The 19,455-nt window shown below is 48.9% G+C and overlaps 1 protein-coding gene across 2 annotated transcripts in view; it reads left to right on the forward strand.

The window, feature by feature from the left end:
• LOC140398395 (sodium channel protein type 4 subunit alpha-like) overlaps window positions 1–19,455 on the forward strand; it is a 352,602-nt gene that overhangs the window by 181,887 nt on the left and 151,260 nt on the right. For both annotated transcript variants that reach the window (XM_072487039.1, XM_072487038.1), the window contains 2 exons: window positions 11,221–11,459; window positions 18,195–18,368. In XM_072487039.1, coding sequence (XP_072343140.1) covers window positions 11,221–11,459; window positions 18,195–18,368 — 413 coding nt within the window. The remainder of the gene's footprint in view (window positions 1–11,220; window positions 11,460–18,194; window positions 18,369–19,455) is intronic.

A 19,455-nucleotide genomic window follows, 5' to 3' on the forward strand; every position in this document is an offset into this window, starting at 1 on the left:
TACCGTGCCACCCCTGTGCTACCGTGCCGCCCCTATGCTACCGTGCCGCCCCTATGCTACCGTGCCACCCCTGTGCTACCGTGCCACCCCTGTGCTACCGTGCCGCCCCTATGCTACCGTGCCGCCCCTGTGTTACCGTGCCACCCCTGTGCTACCGTGCCGCCCCAATTCATAAGGCCATTTAGAAAACTCAAAAGGAAATTCAATCTCCTGCACGTGTATCCTTTTTAATATTAAATGGGAAATATGGGAAAGGGCAGCACGGTAGCATTGTGGATAGCACAATTGCTTCACAGCTCCAGGGTCCCAGGTTCGATTCCGGCTTTGGTCACTGTCTGTGCGGAGTCTGCACATCCTCCCCGTGTGTGCGTGGGTTTCCTCCGGGTGCTCCGGTTTCCTCCCACAGTCCAAAGATGTGCAGGTTAGGTGGATTGGCCATGATAAATTGCTCTTAGTGTCCAAAATTGCCCTTAGTGTTGGGTGGGGTTACTGGGTTATGGGGATAGGGTGGAGGTGTTGACCTTGGGTAGGGTGCTCTTTCCAAGAGCCGGTGCAGACTCGATGGGCCGAATGGCCTCCTACTACACTGTAAATTCTATGATGTCCCAGAAAAATAAGAACATGACTGGAAAGCATATACAAACGTGTAGATTGTCTCTTTAGTTAATGCTGGAGGTTAAATTTAATAGCCGTGGAAACAGTGACAGGGCTGAGGACGCACGATTACCCCATGCCCGTTGGATTTAGTAGGGGTGGCATGCCATCTTCACACTGCCTTCTCATTCATGTGATTTCTGCAAGCAGCTCAGTTGACTGCAGGCAACAATAAGGTGTCAAAAAACGATACTTCAGGCACTACTTAAAGCTCTCCAAAAGAGGAAGTGTGTTTTGGCTGGAGCAGATGCTGGGGTCCTGTGGGATGAAAATCCAAATTGGGAATGAGCAAAGAATGGGAGAATACCCAACTCGAAAATTTTCTGATGCCGCACAGAGGTCTTGCTCGAGAAAATGTAAAGGATATCCACAGGAGGCCCCCCATGCACAAAGTTAAAATGCAGTGTGGGTAGAGAGCGGGGAAGATCAGTACGAGGAGTCTCGCCCCGAGGTCCTGGGTGTAGTGCTGCAAGAAGTATTATGGCCTCACATGAGTATTCAAGGTCAGTGAATGCATCTCCAAATGCATTCACTGCATTCCATATCCTACCAATTACACAACTAACCTCAGCACTGCTCAAATCCCAACAACCCGATGCCTACAAATAATCTTTATCAATCAGGATTTATACTTAACATGCATATACTACTTACACCATCACACACTGCAGCAAACCTCCCAACCATATCTCGCAGCCTGCACACACTGCAGGCCATTCAATTCGACAGCATCACCCGGAAAGATCGCACCACGGTCAGTGGCACACTTCCCTCTCCCTTGCAGGAGCACATGGCGTGTACCCAGTGACAGCAGGAGACCAGAGGGAGAGAAGTATGACTCTCTGCTCTAACGTGCTGTGGATAAAGGTGTGCCTGTTTGCTCAATGCCCCGGGGGGGGGGGGGGGGGGGGGGGGGGGAGAGGTGTGCCTGCCTGCTCTAATCTCAAGGGGAGAGAGGTGTGCCTGCCTGCTCTAATCTCCAGAGGAGAGAGGTGTGCCTGCCTGCTCTAATCTCCAGGGGGGAGAGGTGTGCCTGCCTGCTCTAATCTCCAGAGGAGAGAGGTGTGCCTGCTCTAATCTCCAGAGGAGAGAGGTGTGCCTGCCTGCTCTAATCTCCAGATAAGGGAGGTGTGCCTGCCTGCTCTAATCTCAGGAGGAGAGAGGTGTGCCTGCCTGCTCTAATGCCCAGGGGAGAGAGGTGTGCTTGCCAGCTCAGTGCCCAGTGGAGAGTGGTGTGCCTGCCCGCTCAATGCCCAGGGGAGAAATATGTACCTGCCTGCTCTAATCTCCAGAGGAGAGAGGTGTACCTGCCTGCTCTAATCTCCAGAGGAGAGAGGTGTGCCTGCCTGCTCTAATCTCCAGGGGGGAGAGGTGTGCCTGCCTGCTCTAATCTCCAGGGGGGAGAGGAGTACCTGCCTGCTCTAATCTCCGGAGGAGAGAGGTGTACCTGCCTGCTCTAATCTCCAGAGGAGAGAGGTGTGCCTGCCTGCTCTAATCTCCAGGGGGGAGAGGTGTGCCTGCCTGCTCAAATCTCCAGAGGAGCGAGGTGTGCCTGCCTGCTCTAATGTCCAGAGGAGAGTGGTGTGCCTGTCTGCTCTAATCTCCAGGGGAGAGAGGTGTGCCAGCCTGCTCTCACTTCCAGGGAAGAGCGGTGTGTCTGCCTGCTCTAATGTCCAGAGGAGGGAGGTGTGTCTGCCTGCTCTAATGTCTAGGGGAGAGAGCGGAACCTGCCTGCTCTAACTTCCAGGGGCAAGAGGTGTGCCTGCCTGCTCTAACCTCCAGGGGAGATTGGTGTGAATGTCTGCTCTAACCTCCAGGGGAGAGAGGTGTGCCTGTCTGCTCTCATCTCCAGGGGAGAGAGGTGTGCTTGTCTGCTCTAACCTCCAGGGGAGAGAGGTGTGCCTGTCTGCTCTAACCTCCAGGGGAGAGAGGTGTGCCTGCCTGCTCTAATATCTAGGGGAGAGAGGAGTACCTGTCTGCTCTAATCTCCAGGGGCGAGAGGTGTGCCTGCCTGCTCTAATATCTAGGGAGAGTGGAGTACCTGTCTGCTCTAACCTCCAGGGGAGAGAGGTGTGCCTGTCTGCTCTAACCTCCAGGGGAGAGAGGTGTGCCTGTCTGCTCTAACCTCCAGGGGGGAGAGGTTTGCCTGCCTGCTCTAACCTCCAGAAGAGAGAGGTGTGCCTGCCTGCTCAGTGCCCAGGGGAGAGAGGTGTTCCTGCCAGCTCAGTGCCCAGGGGAGAGAGGTGTGCCTGCCAGCTCAATGCCCAGGAGAGAGAGGTGTTCCTGCCAGCTCAGTGCCCAGGGGAGAGAGGTGTGCCTGCCAGCTCAATGCCCAGGGGAGAGAGGTGTTCCTGCCAGCTCAGTGCCCAGGGGAGAGAGGTGTGCCTGCCAGCTCAATGCCCACGGGAGAGAGGTGTGCCTGCCAGCTCAATGCCCACGGGAGAGAGGTGTGCCTGCCAGTTCAATGCCCAGGGGAGAGAGGTGTGCCTGCCAGCTCAATGCCCACGGGGGAGAGGTGTGCCTGCCAGCTCAATGCCCAGGAGAGGGAGGTGTGCCTGCCAGCTCAATGCCCAGGAGAGGGAGGTGTGCCTGCCAGCTCAATGCCCAGGAGAGGGAGGTGTGCCTGCCAGCTCAATGCCCAGGAGAGGGAGGTGTGCCTGCCAGCTCAATGCCCAGGAGAGGGAGGTGTGCCTGCCAGCTCAATGCCCACGGGAGAGAGGTGTGCCTGCCAGCTCAATGCCCAGGAGAGGGAGGTGTGCCTGCCAGCTCAATGCCCACGGGAGAGAGGTGTGCCTGCCAGTTCAATGCCCAGGGGAGAGAGGTGTGCCTGCCAGCTCAATGCCCACGGGGGAGAGGTGTGCCTGCCAGCTCAATGCCCAGGAGAGGGAGGTGTGCCTGCCAGCTCAATGCCCAGGGGAGAGAGGTGTTCCTGCCAGCTCAGTGCCGAGGGGAGAGAGGTGTGCCTGCCAGCTCAATGCCCACGGGAGAGAGGTGTGCCTGCCAGCTCAATGCCCACGGGAGAGAGGTGTGCCTGCCAGCTCAGTGCCCACGGGAGAGAGGTGTGCCTGCCAGCTCCGTGCCCAGGGGAGAGTGGTGTGCCTGCCTGCTCTAATCTCAAGGGGAGAGAGGTGTGCCAGCCTGCTCTCACTTCCAGGGAAGAGCGGTGTGTCTGCCTGCTCTAATGTCCAGAGGAGGGAGGTGTGTCTGCCTGCTCTAATGTCTAGGGGAGTGAGCGGTGCCTGCCTGCTCTAACATCCAGGGGCAAGAGGTGTGCCTGCCTGCTCTAACCTCCAGGGGAGATTGGTGTGCCTGTCTGCTCCAATGTCCAGGGAAGAGAGGTGTGCATGTCTGCTCTAACCTCCAGGGGAGAGAGGTGTGCCTGTCTGCTCTAACCTCCAGGGGAGAGAGGTGTGCCTCTCTGCTCTAACCTCCAGGGGAGAGAGGTGTGCCTGTCTGCTCTAACCTCCAGGGGAGCGAGGTGTGCCTGTCTGCTCTAACCTCCAGGGGAGAGAGGTGTGCCTGTCTGCTCTAACCTCCAGGGGAGAGAGGTGTGCCTGTCTGCTCTAACCTCCAGGGGAGAGAGGTGTGCCTGTCTGCTCTAACCTCCAGGGGAGAGAGGTGTGCCTGTCTGCTCTAACCTCCAGGGGAGAGAGGTGTGCCTGTCTGTTCTAACCTCCAGGGGAGAGAGGTGTGTGATGCACGATCAATTGCACAAAGACGAGAGTTGAATTCAACTGAGGCTTTATTGCTCTAAGATGTGTGGCCTACCCCGGCAGCCGCCAGGATACTGTCTCCCTCAGGGACCTGGCACCAGCAGGTTCCCCACACACAGACCCCTCCGGCCCTGCGCCACCCTCCCCTCCCCTCCCCTGGCGCTCCCAGCAGCAACCCCTCCAGGACCATCCGTCCTCCCCTTGCCCATGCCCGAGGATGAAGAGGATTTCGGCACGCTCCCGGGTCACCAAAGACCAGGCCAGCATCGGCATCACCGCCACCACTGCGTCGTTCCCAGCGGCACATCAAGGCCCCGGACCAGTTGAATCTCTAACTGGTTCACTGGACTTCAAAACTTTTCTCACAAAAATTGTACATGTACAATTCAGTTGTATGTAATTCTCCACCACCCCCGCCGGTCTCAATTTTAAAAGGGGGTGAATGTGGTAAACTGGGGGTTCACATGGAGCAACTGCACCCTCTCCACCAACGAGTCCGCCTTGTGGATTCGGACATGCCGACGGAGAAGGACAGGTCCTGGAGCTGCAAGCCAAGTCGGGAGCGACACCCCGGACGTGGACTTCCTGGGGAAGGTTTAGAGACGTTCATGGGGTGTGCTATTAGTGGCGGTGCACAGTAGTGACCGAATGGAGTGTAGTGCATCAGGGAGGACCTCCTGCCAGCAGGAAGCCGGGAGATTCCTGGACCATTGGGCCAGTTGGACGGCCCTCCATACCGTCCCATTCTCCCTCTCTACCTGTCCGTTTCCCTGGGGGTTATAGCTTGTCGTCCTGCTGGAGGCGATACCCCTGCTGAGCAGGAACTGACGCAGCTCATCACTCCTGAATGAGGATCCCCTGTCACTGTGGATGTAGGCGGGGAAACCGAACAGGGCGAAGATTGTGTTGAGGGCTTTGACGACGGTGAGCGACGTCATGTCGGGGCATGGGATGGCGAAGGGGAATCTGGAGTACTCATCGACCACACTGAGAAAATACGTGTTATGGTCGGTGGCGGGGAGGGGCCCTTTGAAATCCACAAAGGGGTGCTCAAAGGGGCGGGAGGCCTTCACTAGGCGCGCACGGTCCGGCTGGTAGAAGTGTGGCTTGCACTCCGCACAGGCCTGGTAGTCCCTGGTGATTGTCCGTACTTCCTCGACGGAGTAGGGCAGATTGCGGGCCTTTATAAAATGGTACAACCGTGTGACTCCCGGGTGACAAAGGCTGTCGTGCAGGTCTCGGAGTCGGTCTACTTGTGCGCTGGCACATGTACCTCGGGATAGGGCGTCTGGTGGCTCGTTGAGCTTGCAATACAAAATCTTGTAATTGTAGGTGGAGAGCTCGATCCTCCACCTCAAGATCTTATCATTCTTGATCTTGCCCCGCTGTGTGTTCTTGATCATGAAGGCTACCAACCGTTGGTCAGTGAGGAGAATGAATATCCTGTCTGCCAGGTAATGCCTCCAATGCCGCACAGCTTCAACGATAGCTTGGGCCTCTTTTTCGACGGATGAGAGCCAAATTTCTGAGGCATGAAGGGTGCGGGAAAAGAATGCCACGGGTCTGCCTGCCTGATTGAGGGTGGCGGCTAGGGCGACGTCTGATGCGTCACTCGCTACTTGAAAGGGCAGCGTCTCGTCTACTGCGTGCATCCCGGCCTTGGCGATGTCAGCTCTGATACGGGCGAAGGCCTGTTGAGCCTCGGCCATCAGGGGAAAATGGGTGGACTGTATGAGTGGGCGGGCCTTAGCCGCATAGCTTGGGATCCACTGGGCGTAGTATGAAAAGAACCCCAGGCAGCGTTTGAGGGCCTTGGTGCAGTGGGGGAGGGGGAGCTCCATGAGGGGGCGCATGCGGTCGGGATCGGGCCCCAGAACTCCCCACTGGACCACATAGCCGAGGATGGCTCCAGGGGTGAGAGGTGTGCCTGTCTGCTCTAACCTCCAGGGAGGAGATGATGTTGGCTATTATTTAATCAGCCACGACTGAGGCCATGGCCAGAAAGCATTCAAAATGTCTTTATCTTCATACCTACTTGCCCTTCTCACATCCACTCCTTCCTCATTCAACAATCTCTTCTCACCTACAAGTTTCAGATGTTGTAAGCATGTACCTCTTACTTTCCCCTCTCCCCTCACTGGGGGATGGTGGTGGTGTTGGAGGGGATTAAGGGGGGTGGGTGCAAGGATAACACAGGTGCCAGGTTGCTGGTTGGAGAGGTCACACATGCGTTCCGCTGCAGAGAACTCGGATGAGAACTTTGCTGAGCCAGAATACAGAAGAAGGCTGAAGAGTCTACAACTGAAATGCTTGCTGCATTGGGAAGCCAGCCAGTCAATCTGTGTTCAATGTCAAGGAGCATGGAGACGTCCAGCATCAACGTGGCTCAGGGATTTATGTAGAACATGACGCACTTCCCATCCAACATGGAAGTGGTGGCCAACTCTATCAACACACACGTGGTCTTGATTATTGTTGCTCTGTTTTCGATCCCAACAGCGTCGCCAATACTGTTGCTAATATTAATGATAATATTGGTGAACCACAAGCCTTCCCTTATATCGATCAAATGACCACACAACCAGTTAGTTAGTTCAAAAGATGGGTTATTTACATACACAAGAGTTATCTCGACATGCAAACACAATATCTACTACGAGTTAAAGTACACCTATCAGCTACAATAACCTATACTTAACTTCAGGGCGACCGGCACTGTGCAAATGGATACGGTCTTTATCTGGATTTCACTCGGCTGGTTCGAAGAAAGTGGCTCTGTCTTTGCTGGGCTCATCCATCAGGTAGCGATCGTTGGTCTTGAACTTGGCTGGCTGTTCCTGCTACAGTGGCTGGCACAGGCCGGATCCAAAAGAGACTGTGCTCTCTTTTATCCTCCTGGGATTTTGCGCTCTTTTGGGCGGTCCTTAACCTTGGACCTAATAGTTTGACAGGGCTCTGATCACTGTCTCCGATTTCGGCCAATAAAGGGGCGGGTGCCTTGGTAGCTGGGTGGGTCCTTAGCGGTCATTGACCTTGGCAGTTGTGCTTTCTGAGTAAGGGGAGTGGCGTCGATCAGTCTGTGGCTGTACCGGTTGCTTGATTGGAGTTCTATTTTCCTGGGAAAATGGGCCATTAAAATGCAAACGAGCGGGGGGTTTCGATCAGGCCTGGTTACCTGTGTGTCAGATGCACATAAGCTCTGTATCTGTCTGAGTCCTGGGTTGGCCATAATTCCCATGGTCCTTTGCAGGTGGCCATCTTAGATGGCTACATCATGATACTGGTTCTGATGACCATTGTCTCAGTTTCCATTACAGAAATGTAGTTTCCACCAACAGTTTGTGTGCTACAGTAGGAGCTCGGACTGTGGTCAGGCACGGTCATGTTTGCTGCCACCAAGGCTGCAGATAATCAGTGCTCAATGCGATTAGCAGAATCTCAACAATATGTCCTCCAACAGGTTACTTGGATTGTTGAGGTGCCCGCCTGGTGGAGTGGCAGTGGCGCCATGAAGCAGGAACATGCAGTCTTCTTTCAGGAAGACCGCATTCGTCCTACTTACCTCTGACACTCCATTAGTGCTGTTTCCCGTCAACCATATGTCCGGATTGTCGTTTCCCCCCGCCCCACCCCACCTTGACGAGGGCATGCAGTCTGACGCTTGGGTTATTCTCGGTCCTGAACTGCTTGAGGTGTTCCTGGAAAGCCATCTGCAACTCCCCTCTAAACGGCAGCAGCCTTCCACCAGCCATACTGCAACATTGCATCAGAGCACTAGGCCAGGCAAAGGCACAGGGAAGATATCACAAAAGGAATGCAAATTACTTAGTTTACTTTTGTACAGCACATGGGATGACTTCATTTATAAATTTGGTTCGGAATGTATATTTTGTGTTGACTTTTGTTCTGCATCGTGTGCAGTGATGGCAAGGAAGGCTGTTGGACTACTGGTGAATGGAGAATCTGACACTGAGGTTACAGGAATTGCATTCAAATGGGTTAGTCACATTGTCGCGAAGCTGTGCCTTTTTATTTTTGCAAATATGGAGCGAAATTCTCCGGTATCGGCGCGATGTCCGCCGACCGGCGACCAAAACGGCGCAAATCAGTCGGGCATCGCGCCGCCCCAAAGGTGCGGAATCCTCCGCATCTTGAGGGGCCGAGCCACAACCTTAAGGGGCTAGGCCCGCGCCGGACTAATTTCCGCCCCGCCAGCTGGCGGAAAAGGCCTTTGGTGCCCCGCCAGCTGGCGCGGAAATGACATCTCCGGGCGGCACATGCGCGGGAGCGTTAGCGGCCGCTCACGGCATCCCCGCGCATGCGCTGTGGAGGGAGTCTCTTCCGCCTCCGCCATGGTGGAGACCGTAGCGAAGGCGGAAGGAAAAGAATGCCCCCACGGCACAGGCCCGCCCGCGGATCGGTGGGCCCCAATCGCGGGCCAGGCCACCGTGGGGGCACCCCCCGGGGCTAGATCGCCCCCCCCCAGGACCCCGGAGCCCGCCTGCGCTGCCTTGTCCCGCCGGTAATGTAGGTGGTTTAATCTACGACGGCGGGACAGGCATTCTAGCAGCGGGACTTCGGCCCATCCGGGCCGGAGAATCGCGGGGGGGGCCCGCCATCTGGCGCGGCGCGATTCCCGCCCCCGCCGAATATCCGGTGCCGGAGAACTCGGCAACCGGCAGGGGCGGGATTCACGCCAGCCCCCAGCGATTCTCCGACCCGGCGGGGGGTCGGAGAATCTCGCCCATGATGTTCAAACTTTCAACTGACTGGAAATTGAAACCTTCTGTAAAAAATACAACGCCATGTTCCAAGGTCAAGGTGAGAAGCAAACAGATCCCCCTCAGGGGAGTGTGACGGGAAAGACATTTCCAATAATCCAGGCACCCATTGAAACTCATAACTGTGTAAAGAAGAGACATTAAAAATACAAAGTTGTAATAACTTGTATGATGCTAGGGATGATTGTTGCCCCTTGCTCATTGGAACTGTGTGCTCCCCTGTTGGGGACAGAGTAGTTTATTCAGAACTAGTATAAAAACGCAGCCACTGTAGAGCTGATTAGAAAGGGGAGCGGACCTGGTGAGGTTTACCGGGCCTCGCGTAGGTAATGTTGTTTGTTGAATGAAATACTTTTAAGAAACTTGACGTGCTCCCCTCAATTTACTAAAATAGCACTGGATATTGAAACAGTGGCTGCCACAGACAGACACCCAAAACCTTTTGGAAATACACAATGGGTGAAGTATTTCAAGGCAAGGTTGCCCAACCACTAGAGAGAGATTGCAAATTACATAGGCGGTGTCAAGAATGCCTTCAGCAGAGGAAACAGGCTCTCCCTTTTGGAATAAATGTGTCGCCTGCTTCGGGAAGCCAGGAACTTACCAGCAAATTGAGATCACGTGATAATTGCAACATCTTTCGCATCTAACCACATCCAAGAAACCAGCTAACCCAAATTGGCCACAATGTTTAAAATCAACATCTCAAGGACAATCAAAGGACACTTAACCACATACATTTTTTTATTGGACTCTAACTCCCCATTGTGTGTTTGTGCGTTTATGTGAGCATGTGTGTATGTACATACAGGGGCAGCACGGTAGCCTTGTGGATAGCACAATTGCTTCACAGCTCCAGGGTCCCAGGTTCGATTCTGGCTTGGGTCACTGTCTGTGCGGAGTCTGCACGTCCTCCCCGTGTCTGCGTGGGTTTTCTCCGGGTGTTCCGGTTTCCTCCCACAGTCCAAAGATGTGCAGGTTAGGTGGATTGGCCATGATAAATTGCCCTTAGTGTCCAAAATTGCCCTTAGTGTTGGGTGGGGTTACTGGGTTATGGGGATAGGGTGGAGATGTTGACTTTGGGTAGGGTGCTCTTTCCAAGAGCCGGTGCAGACTCGATGGGCCGAATGGCCTCCTTCTGCACTGTAAATTCTATGATAATCTATGATACATGCGCACGCCTGGGCCCTAATGGCTGCGTGAGAGACGGATGCTTGGCATTGCATTTTTATTATTTTTCTGGCGTTTAGCGAGTAATAAATTTGCTCTTTCTTTGACTGACCATAACCTTGTTTGATTGGCTTCTCACTGTGCACATCGTAAATCGGTAAATACATCCTGATTTGGAAAAGCCCATGAAATTAAATGAAATTTGCTCATTGTCACAAGTAGGCTTCAAATGAAGTTACTGTGAAAAGCCCCTAGTCGCCACATTCAGGGAGGCTGGTACGGGAATGGAACCGTGCTGCTGGCCTGCCTTGGTCTCCTTTAAAAGCCAGCGATTTAGCCAAGTGTGCTATACCAGCCCCAGGTAACATCTTGGTGGAAAAGAAATTTAAACCTTTGCTGTCACCACCCAAAGAGATTGAATAGAGGGAGCCAGTTCACCTTTCTCACATGATCATGTCAATATACTGCCTGGCAAAAAATGGCTGTCTAGATAGCTGTCTCTTTTACTCTTTTAAGGGCAGCATGGCAGCACAGTGGTAAGGGCAGCACGGTAACACAGTGGTTAGCACAGTTGCTTCACAGCTCCAGGGTCCCGAGTTTGATTCCCGCCTTGGGTCACTGTCTGAGCAGAGTCTGCACGTTCTCCCCGTGTCTGTGTGGGTTTCCTCTGGCTGCTTCGGTTTACTCCCCAGAGCATTAAGTTTTGTGTCCAGAATTGCTCCATATAGTTTCTGGCACCGACAGCCCTGCATTAAATGGAGATTGTTGGGGCAATCATAATTTATAGCGATCTACCTGCATGAAAATGTAACTATTGTGTTGTCGCTCCCGGAAGACGTTGGGTGGGTGGGGGAGCATTGTGCAAATAACTGAAATGATTTCTTGTTCTTTATATTCTGCAGAGCTGGAAGAGGCACAGCAACGTTGCCCCCCTTGGTGGTACAAATTTTCCAACAGATTTCTAATCTGGGATTGCTGTGAGCTGTGGATTAAGCTCAAAGGAATCCTGAAGATTATTGTGATGGACCCTTTTGTGGATCTGGGAATCACAATTTGCATTGTGCTGAACACTCTCTTTATGGCGATGGAGCACTACCCCATGACCGAAACTTTTGAAAGTATGCTCTATGTTGGGAATCTGGTAGGTATTTCTACCTCTGTTCCCCTCAACATTTCATCGTAGCGAGATTACGGTGCAAAAGGAGGCCGTTTGGCCTATGAATTGTGTGCTGGCTGTTGGTTCAATTTTTCTGATTGTTAAATCGAAAGGATGTAAGTGCTGAAATGTTTAACTTTTTAATGTATTCTGAAGCCTTTTCCCATTCATCATTTGTATAACTTTGCATTTTTCTACACAAATAATCTAATCTTTATTAGTGTCACAAGTAGGCTTACATTAACACTGCAATAAAGTTACTGTGAAAATCCCCTAATCGCCACACTCTGGCACCTGTTCGGGTACACTGAGGGAGAATTCAGAATGTCCAATTCACCTAACAAGCATGTCTTTTGGGACTTGTGGGAGGAAACCGGAGCGCCCGGAGGAACCCACGCAGACACAGGGAAAACATACAGGCTCCTCACAGACAGTAACCCAAGCCGGGAATCGAACCCGAGTCCCTGGCGCTGTGAAGCAACAGTGCTAACCACTGTGCTACCGTGCTGTTCAGGAACCGTGTCTTATGAGGCGAGGGACAGCTACTAGGGAAGGTTGTTCTGCTTGATTCATTAGGATAGTAGTAGCAAGATGTGGGCATCATTCACAGGCCCTGAGACTAGGTGGAGGGGGGTGTCAGAGGGGCCGCTTGTATGTCAAGGTTCTCAGCGGGGAGTTGGGGGGGGTCGGAGGGGGGAGTTGGGCATGGAAGAACTGTAGCAATCGGGAAGGAGGAACAAGTGGCTCCTGGTGGTAGTGCTTGGTATAATGTAGAGCCTGGAGGTGTGGTGCTCCAAAAGAATAATTCCACTGTCAGAGGAGCAGCTGAAGACTTCTTCGTGGAAAAGTGCCAATTGAGTAATTTAACGATGGTGTCCTTTAAAAAGAAATATGTGCCTCACTTAAATTTGTCAGGGACCAAACATCTTTTGTTAAGTAATGGGTTAAGAGACATTGCAATTAGTTGTCTCATTTATGTTAAGTATCCATTAATTGACACTGATATGTAAAGGGGCTTCAGGTGGCCTCTGGCAGGTGATGTATAGTGAGAGTTTTGTGCAAAGGCTGTTGGAATGACATAAATGGGTGTTTGTGAAAAAGGAACAGAACTTTAGACTCTTCATATCACAGCAACTAAAATGTCTAACAATTGGTAGCACAGGATGGTTGCTGTGTAAATGTGAAGGGTTGAAAGATACAACTTTTCCAGATCAAACCAAGGAGTGAGTGAGAAAAGAAGAGAAAAAAGGGATATATGGCTGAACAGAGGTTAAAGATGGCTGGATATGACTATCCTCCCTTATTTTCTGAAAGGGAATCGTATGACCGCTGGAGAAGTGCAGTAGTTATGTGGACTAAGGTAACTGCTTTGGGAAAGAGAAAACAAGGTATGGCATTGGCTCTTTCTCTACCATATTGCAGTAAAATCCGAAACAAAGTGCTTTCTGAGCTGGAATTGGAAGAGTTAGACTCAGAAGAAGGTCTGGAGACTTTATTACATTAAATGGATAAGATTTATAAGAAAGATGATTGTTAAGTGCGTATGAAGCATGGTCGGATTTTGATAAGTTCCGGAAAATGGAGGATATCTCCATGGAAGACTATATAATGGAATTTGGCAGACTATATAAAAGGCTACAGAAATACAACCTGGAATTTCCACAGTCTGGGTTGGCCTTTAAATTACTTGACTGTGCTAGAGTGAGCAACATGGATAGGCTCCTGGTTTTGACAGGAGTTCAGTTTACTGATAAGGATACCTTATTCAAACAGATGACAAAAACTTTACAAAAGTTTCTGGGAAACATTCGATTCCGATGGCTCTGATGACCCAAATATGTCAGCCTGCAATAAGGCAGAATATGGAAGATACACTACTAACAGGATGGCGAAATTGTATGGCTACGAACAGGGCTCAAGACTATAGAAGGAGGCCGAGACAAGGAAATTATGAATACAGAAACCCAGTTAGAACCTACATTAGAAAGATGAACCCCAGAAATGCACGTGCTATGATAAATCGGTGTTTTTGATATACCATTATGCTTTCAACTGTCCAACTCGTTATGATAGAGTGTTTGAAGCGACACATGACACGGAAGAGTCAGAAGAGGAAAAAGATAGTGACCAGAAAGAAGGCATTGTCCTATTGACAAGCAGTTTTACGCCGATGATGAGGGTGTTGGTTGCAGAATCCTTCAACTGCGCTGTATTGGACAGTGGCTGCGCATCTACTGTGTGTGGAATTCACTGGTTAAAATGTTACCTGGACTCTTTGAATGCTGAAAATCGTAACAAGGTTAAGGAATTTGAAAGTTCCACAAGTTTCAGGTTTGGCGATGATAATACTCTGAAGTCGCTGAAAAGAGTGGTGATTCCTTGCAGTATTGCCGGAGTGAATCATTTCATTAGCACGGATGTTGTATCAAATGAGATACCTTTGCTTCTGAGCAGACTGTCAATGAAGAAAGCACACATGAAACTGGATATGGAACAGGATAAGGCAACAGTTTTTGGAAAGACAGTTGACTTACAATTTACACAGTCGGGACACTATTGTATTCCATTACTGACAAATAATATTTCAAGTAGAGTGGGAAAGGATGTGTTAATGGCAGTTGAAAATGGGACTTTAGCTGATAAAAAGCTTGTGGTATTAAAATTGCATAGGCAATTTGCACATCCGTCTCCTCGGAGGCTGAAAAAATTATTAAAGGATGCAGGGGTAAGGGATGACGATTATACTAAACTGATAGAACAGGTTAGTGACCGCTGTGAAGTTTGTAGGAAGTACAGAAGGGCACCAGCACGACCGATAGTAACTCTAACTTTGGCCAGGGATTTTAACAACATTGTGGCCATGGACCTTAAGATCTGGGATGAAGCAAATAATGTATTTATTTTGCATTTTGTAGATTTAGCAACCAGATTTAGTCAATCAACGATTGTACGAAGTAAAGAAAAGAGAGTAATTCTGGATCAAATTGTGGAAAAATGGATAGGGACAGGAATGGGTCCACCGGCAAAATTCCTTACGGACAATGGGGCAGAATTTGCTAATGATGAGTTTAGGGATATGTGTGAAAACATGAAAATCAGAGTTATGAATACGGCTGCAGAAAGCCCATTTAGTAATGGTGTCTGTGAAAAAAATCATGCTGTCATCGATGACATGCTTCGGATCTTTTTGGCAGATCGACCAAATTGCAGGCTAAATTCAGCTTTATCATGGGCAGTACATGCAAATAATTCATTGCAGATGGTTGGGGCCTAGAGTCCTTATCAATTAGTGTTTCGTAGAAATCCTAAAATTCTGTCCATTTTGGATGACCATCCTCCAGTTTGGGAGGGGACTACAATTAGCTCTGGTTTTGCTGAACGTTTAAATGCATTACATAGCAGTAGAAAAGCTTTTTTGGAAACAGACGTCTCTGAATGAATTCGCAGAGCTTTACAACATAATGTACGGCCATCAGATTCCGTTTTTCAGCAAGGAAGCATGGTGTACTATAAGAGAGACAATTCTAATGAATGGAAAGGCCCAGGGAAGCTCATAGGCATAGATGGCAAAACAATTATTTTGCAACATGGTAATCAAACTGTTAGGGTACATTCATCAAAGATAATGGGATTACAAATTTTCAAATTTAGACAGAGCAGACAGACATGACGAGGAACCAGAGTCATTTGGTACGCATGTGTTACAGAACTATGAGGACCAATTAACTGATATAGACAGGGTTTCTGTGGAGGAACACAACACTTCTGATGAATTAGAACAGGCTATTTTTCCGAAAGGGCAACTGCCAAAAGTTGGTACAAAAGTGACATACTCGCCTGAAGGGTCTAGCAAATGGAAGGATGCAACTGTTATTAGTAGAGCAGGGAAGGCCACTGGAAAGTATAAACATTGGTTGAATGTACAGCATTCAGGGGAAGGAGTCAAGACAATGGATTGGGAAAACGAAGTTCAAAAATGGAGGGAACAGAAACGCAGTGCCAGTTCAGATAGTAAATCGGATAGTGAACAAGTCCGCAGGAAAAGGTGGAGAACTATTGAAAGGACATCCCACAGCAGAAGGGAAAGATCAAGCAATAGCAGTACAGAACGAGATACCAGGCGGGAGAGGGGACTTTGCTTATCAAGATCTCGGAACATGAGTAAGACTACGAATACTAATAGGAGTAGAAGCCCACATGCACGTGAGATTTTGGTGGCTTCAAATAAATTAGATGAAAAAGTTATCAAAGAAGCTAAACAGCAAGAATTGCATAGTTGGAGTGAATTTGGGGTATACACGGAAGTACCGGATAGGGAGCAAAGAGCTCTATCCCACAGATGGATTTGCACGGAACAGGTTCTTCAGGGTGGAACTTATAAGGCAAAGGCCAGGCTCGTGGCAAGGGGATTTGAAGAAAACTTAGAAGATCTGGATTTAAGGGTAGATTCACCTACAGCAGGAAAGGTCTTCTTGGCTCTATTAGCCACAAAGGCATGGGAATGCAAATCTATGGATATAAAAGCTGCCTTTTTGCAGAGGCGTCAGCTCCAGAGAGACATTTTTCTCTGTCCTCCTAAAGAAGCAGCTAACACAGAAGGGGTAGTCTGGAAGTTGAACAAATGTGTATATGGATTAAATTATGCATCTGGAGTCTGGTATTTTTCGGTAATGTAAGTTTTGTTATAGTTAGGCTGTTGCCAGTTGAAAGCAGATCGTGCAATGTTTTACTGGCACTATAAAGGAAATCTTTCTGGCATTTTTATGATGCATGTCGATGATTTTTTGTGGGGTGGGACTAGTGATTTTGAAGCTATTGTAATCTCTGGTTTGAGGAAAGAATTCAGGGTTGGGAGTCAGGCTTCCGGTGCATTTAAATATATTGGACTCAGAAGCAAAGGTATCTCATTTGATACAACATCCGTGCTAATGAAATGATTCACTCCGGCAATACTGCAAGGAATCACCACTCTTTTCAGCAACTTCAGAGTATTATCATCGCCAAACCTTAAACTTGTGGAACTATCAAATTCCTTAACCTTGTTACGATTTTCAGCATTCAAAGAGTCCAGGTAACATTTTAACCAGTCAATTCCACACACAGTAGATGCGCAGCCACTGTCCAATACAGCGCAGTTGAAGGATTCTGCAACCAACACCCTCATTACCGACGTAAAATTGTTTGTCAATAGGACAATGCCTTCTTTCTGGTCACTATCTTTTTCCTCTTCTGACTCTTCCGTGTCATGTGTCGCTTCAAACACTATCATAACGAGTTGGACAGTTGAAAGCATAATGGTATATCAAAAACACCGATTTATCATAGCACGTGCATTTCTGGGGTTCATCTTTCTAATGTAGGTTCTAACTGGGTTTCTGTATTCATAATTTCCTTGTCTCGGTCTCCTTCTATAGTCTTGAGCCCTGTTCGTAGCCATACGATTTCGCCATCCTGTTAGCAGTGTATCTTCCATATTCTGCCTTATTGCAGGCTGACATATTTGGGTCATCAGAGCCATCGGAATCGAATGTTTCCCCAGAAACTTTTGTAAAGTTTTTGTCATCTGTTTGAATAAGGTATCCTTATCAGTAAACTGAACTCCTGTCAAAACCAGGAGCCTATCCATGTTGCTCACTCTAGCACAGTCAAGTAATTTAAAGGCCAACCCAGACTGTGGAAATTCCAGGTTGTATTTCTGTAGCCTTTTATATAGTCTGCCAAATTCCATTATATAGTCTTCCATGGAGATATCCTCCATTTTCCGGAACTTATCAAAATCCGACCATGCTTCATACGCACTTAACAATCATCTTTCTTATAAATCTTATCCATATAATGTAATAAAGTCTCCAGACCTTCTTCTGAGTCTAACTCTTCCAATTCCAGCTCAGAAAGCACTTTGTTTCGGATTTTACTGCAATATGGTAGAGAAAGAGCCAATGCCATACCTTGTTTTCTCTTTCCCAAAGCAGTTACCTTAGTCCACATAACTACTGCACTTCTCCAGCGGTCATACGATTCCCTTTCAGAAAATAAGGGAGAATAGTCATATCCAGCCATCTTTAACCTCTGTTCAGCCATATATCCCTTTTTTTTTTTTTCTTTTCTCACTCACTCCTTGGTTTGATCTGGAAAAGTTGTATCTTTCAACCCTTCACATTTACACAGCAACCATCCTGTGCTACCAATTGTTAGACGTTTTAGTTGCTGTGATATGAAGAGTCTAAAGTTCTGCTCCTTTTTCACAAACACCCATTTATTTCATTCCAACAGCCTTTGCACAAAACTCTCACTATACATCACCTGCCAGAGGCCACCTGAAGCCCCTTTACATATCAGTGTCAATTAATGGATACTTAACATAAATGAGACAACTAATTGCAATGTCTCTTTACCCATTACTTAACAGTCTTCCCTTCCTTGGAGAAAAAAAATAATTAGGTGAAAACAAAACTTCAAGAAACTCAAAAACACACACATGATTTCCCCCCCTTTTTTTTTGTTGTTTCGACGAGAAAGAAAAAAAAACAATCCCAGAAACAAACACCCTTCATTAACAATACCCAAAAGTTTTTGTGAACTCGCCCCTCTTTTCGTAAAACAGTCTGACAGTTGATAGCTCTTGCCGACCCATTTAATTTTTCTTATTTCCTAATCCTGCTCCTAATTCGTATGTCCGTATGTATGTAATAGACTGAAGTACTCTTTTCTTCCTGACAGGTATTCACGGGGATTTTCACTGCTGAAATGGTGTTCAAACTGATTGCTCTGGATCCCTTTTACTACTTTCAAGTGGGTTGGAACATATTTGACAGCATCATAGTGACCCTCAGCTTGGTGGAGCTAGGCCTAGCCAACGTGCAAGGATTGTCAGTGCTCCGCTCATTCAGATTGGTTTGTACCAGATGTTTTGTATCAGATGTTCTGCCATGTGTAAAATGTAACCGCCTCAAACAATAGATAGAGTCCAATTTTCTGAAAGATCACCAGAAAACTCCACTTGTTATCGTTTATGAAAATGCAGTCTGACTTGTTCCTTCTGCAACGTGTCTAAATTACCCCACGAGCATACATGCTCCCATCATTTCGGCTCATCAAATCTGCACTGACCCTCTGAAAGAGCACCCTACCTAGGCCTCTGCCCTATCCCCATAACTCCACCTAATCTAGACATCTTTGTACATTAAGGGACAATTTAGCATGGCCAATCCACCTAACCTGCACATCTTTGGACTCTGGGAGGAAACCGGAGCACCCGGAGGAAACCCACACAGAAATGGGGAAAACGTGCAAATTCCACACAATCACCCAAGGCCGTAATTGAACCCAGTTCCCTGTCACTGTGAGGCATCAGTGCTAACCACTGTGCCACCCGGCTGCCCCTCCTGGTGCGGAGTTTCATATTGCAGGAGCACAGCCCAATAATTAGGGCAGTACATTTGAAAATTAAACTTAAACCTGAATCGTACTGGTGGATGATGGAGTGAGAGTGTCTACTTCTGGGCCTGATACTCGGATTAGTATTCCTGAGATGCAAAGCTCAAAAGTGCCGAATCAACCTGAGGATGTCAACTATTTGTGCAGAACAGTGCCACTGGTCAGCCTGTTTTCATCATTTGCCGGTGTTGCATGGACCATGCATTGAGAGCACCAGGGCAATGCTGTCAGGTGCTGGCAGCTAGAAAAGATATAAGCCATTTGCTAAGTGTGAGACACCTACATGGTGAGGGTGGTATATGGGCCATGTTCTCCAAGGTGATGCCTGAAAAGGAATCCAATGCCAGGCCTGATGGGCAAGACAAAGGATAAGAGTGCTCGAGTTAAGTTTTGAATTGGAATGACAGTCTCCTCAGCACCCAATTAAAACTGGCCCTCAGCCTCTTGGCCACTGCTCTGGCCCTCTCAGCATCTTATTTATAATTCAGCAAGACAATTTAAAAACATTTTTTCTATTCCTTTCTCAGAATTGCAAAACCAATGC

Source organism: Scyliorhinus torazame, chromosome 21 (assembly GCF_047496885.1).
Source record: "Scyliorhinus torazame isolate Kashiwa2021f chromosome 21, sScyTor2.1, whole genome shotgun sequence".
In the NCBI taxonomy this organism is placed as follows: Eukaryota; Metazoa; Chordata; class Chondrichthyes; order Carcharhiniformes; family Scyliorhinidae; genus Scyliorhinus; species Scyliorhinus torazame.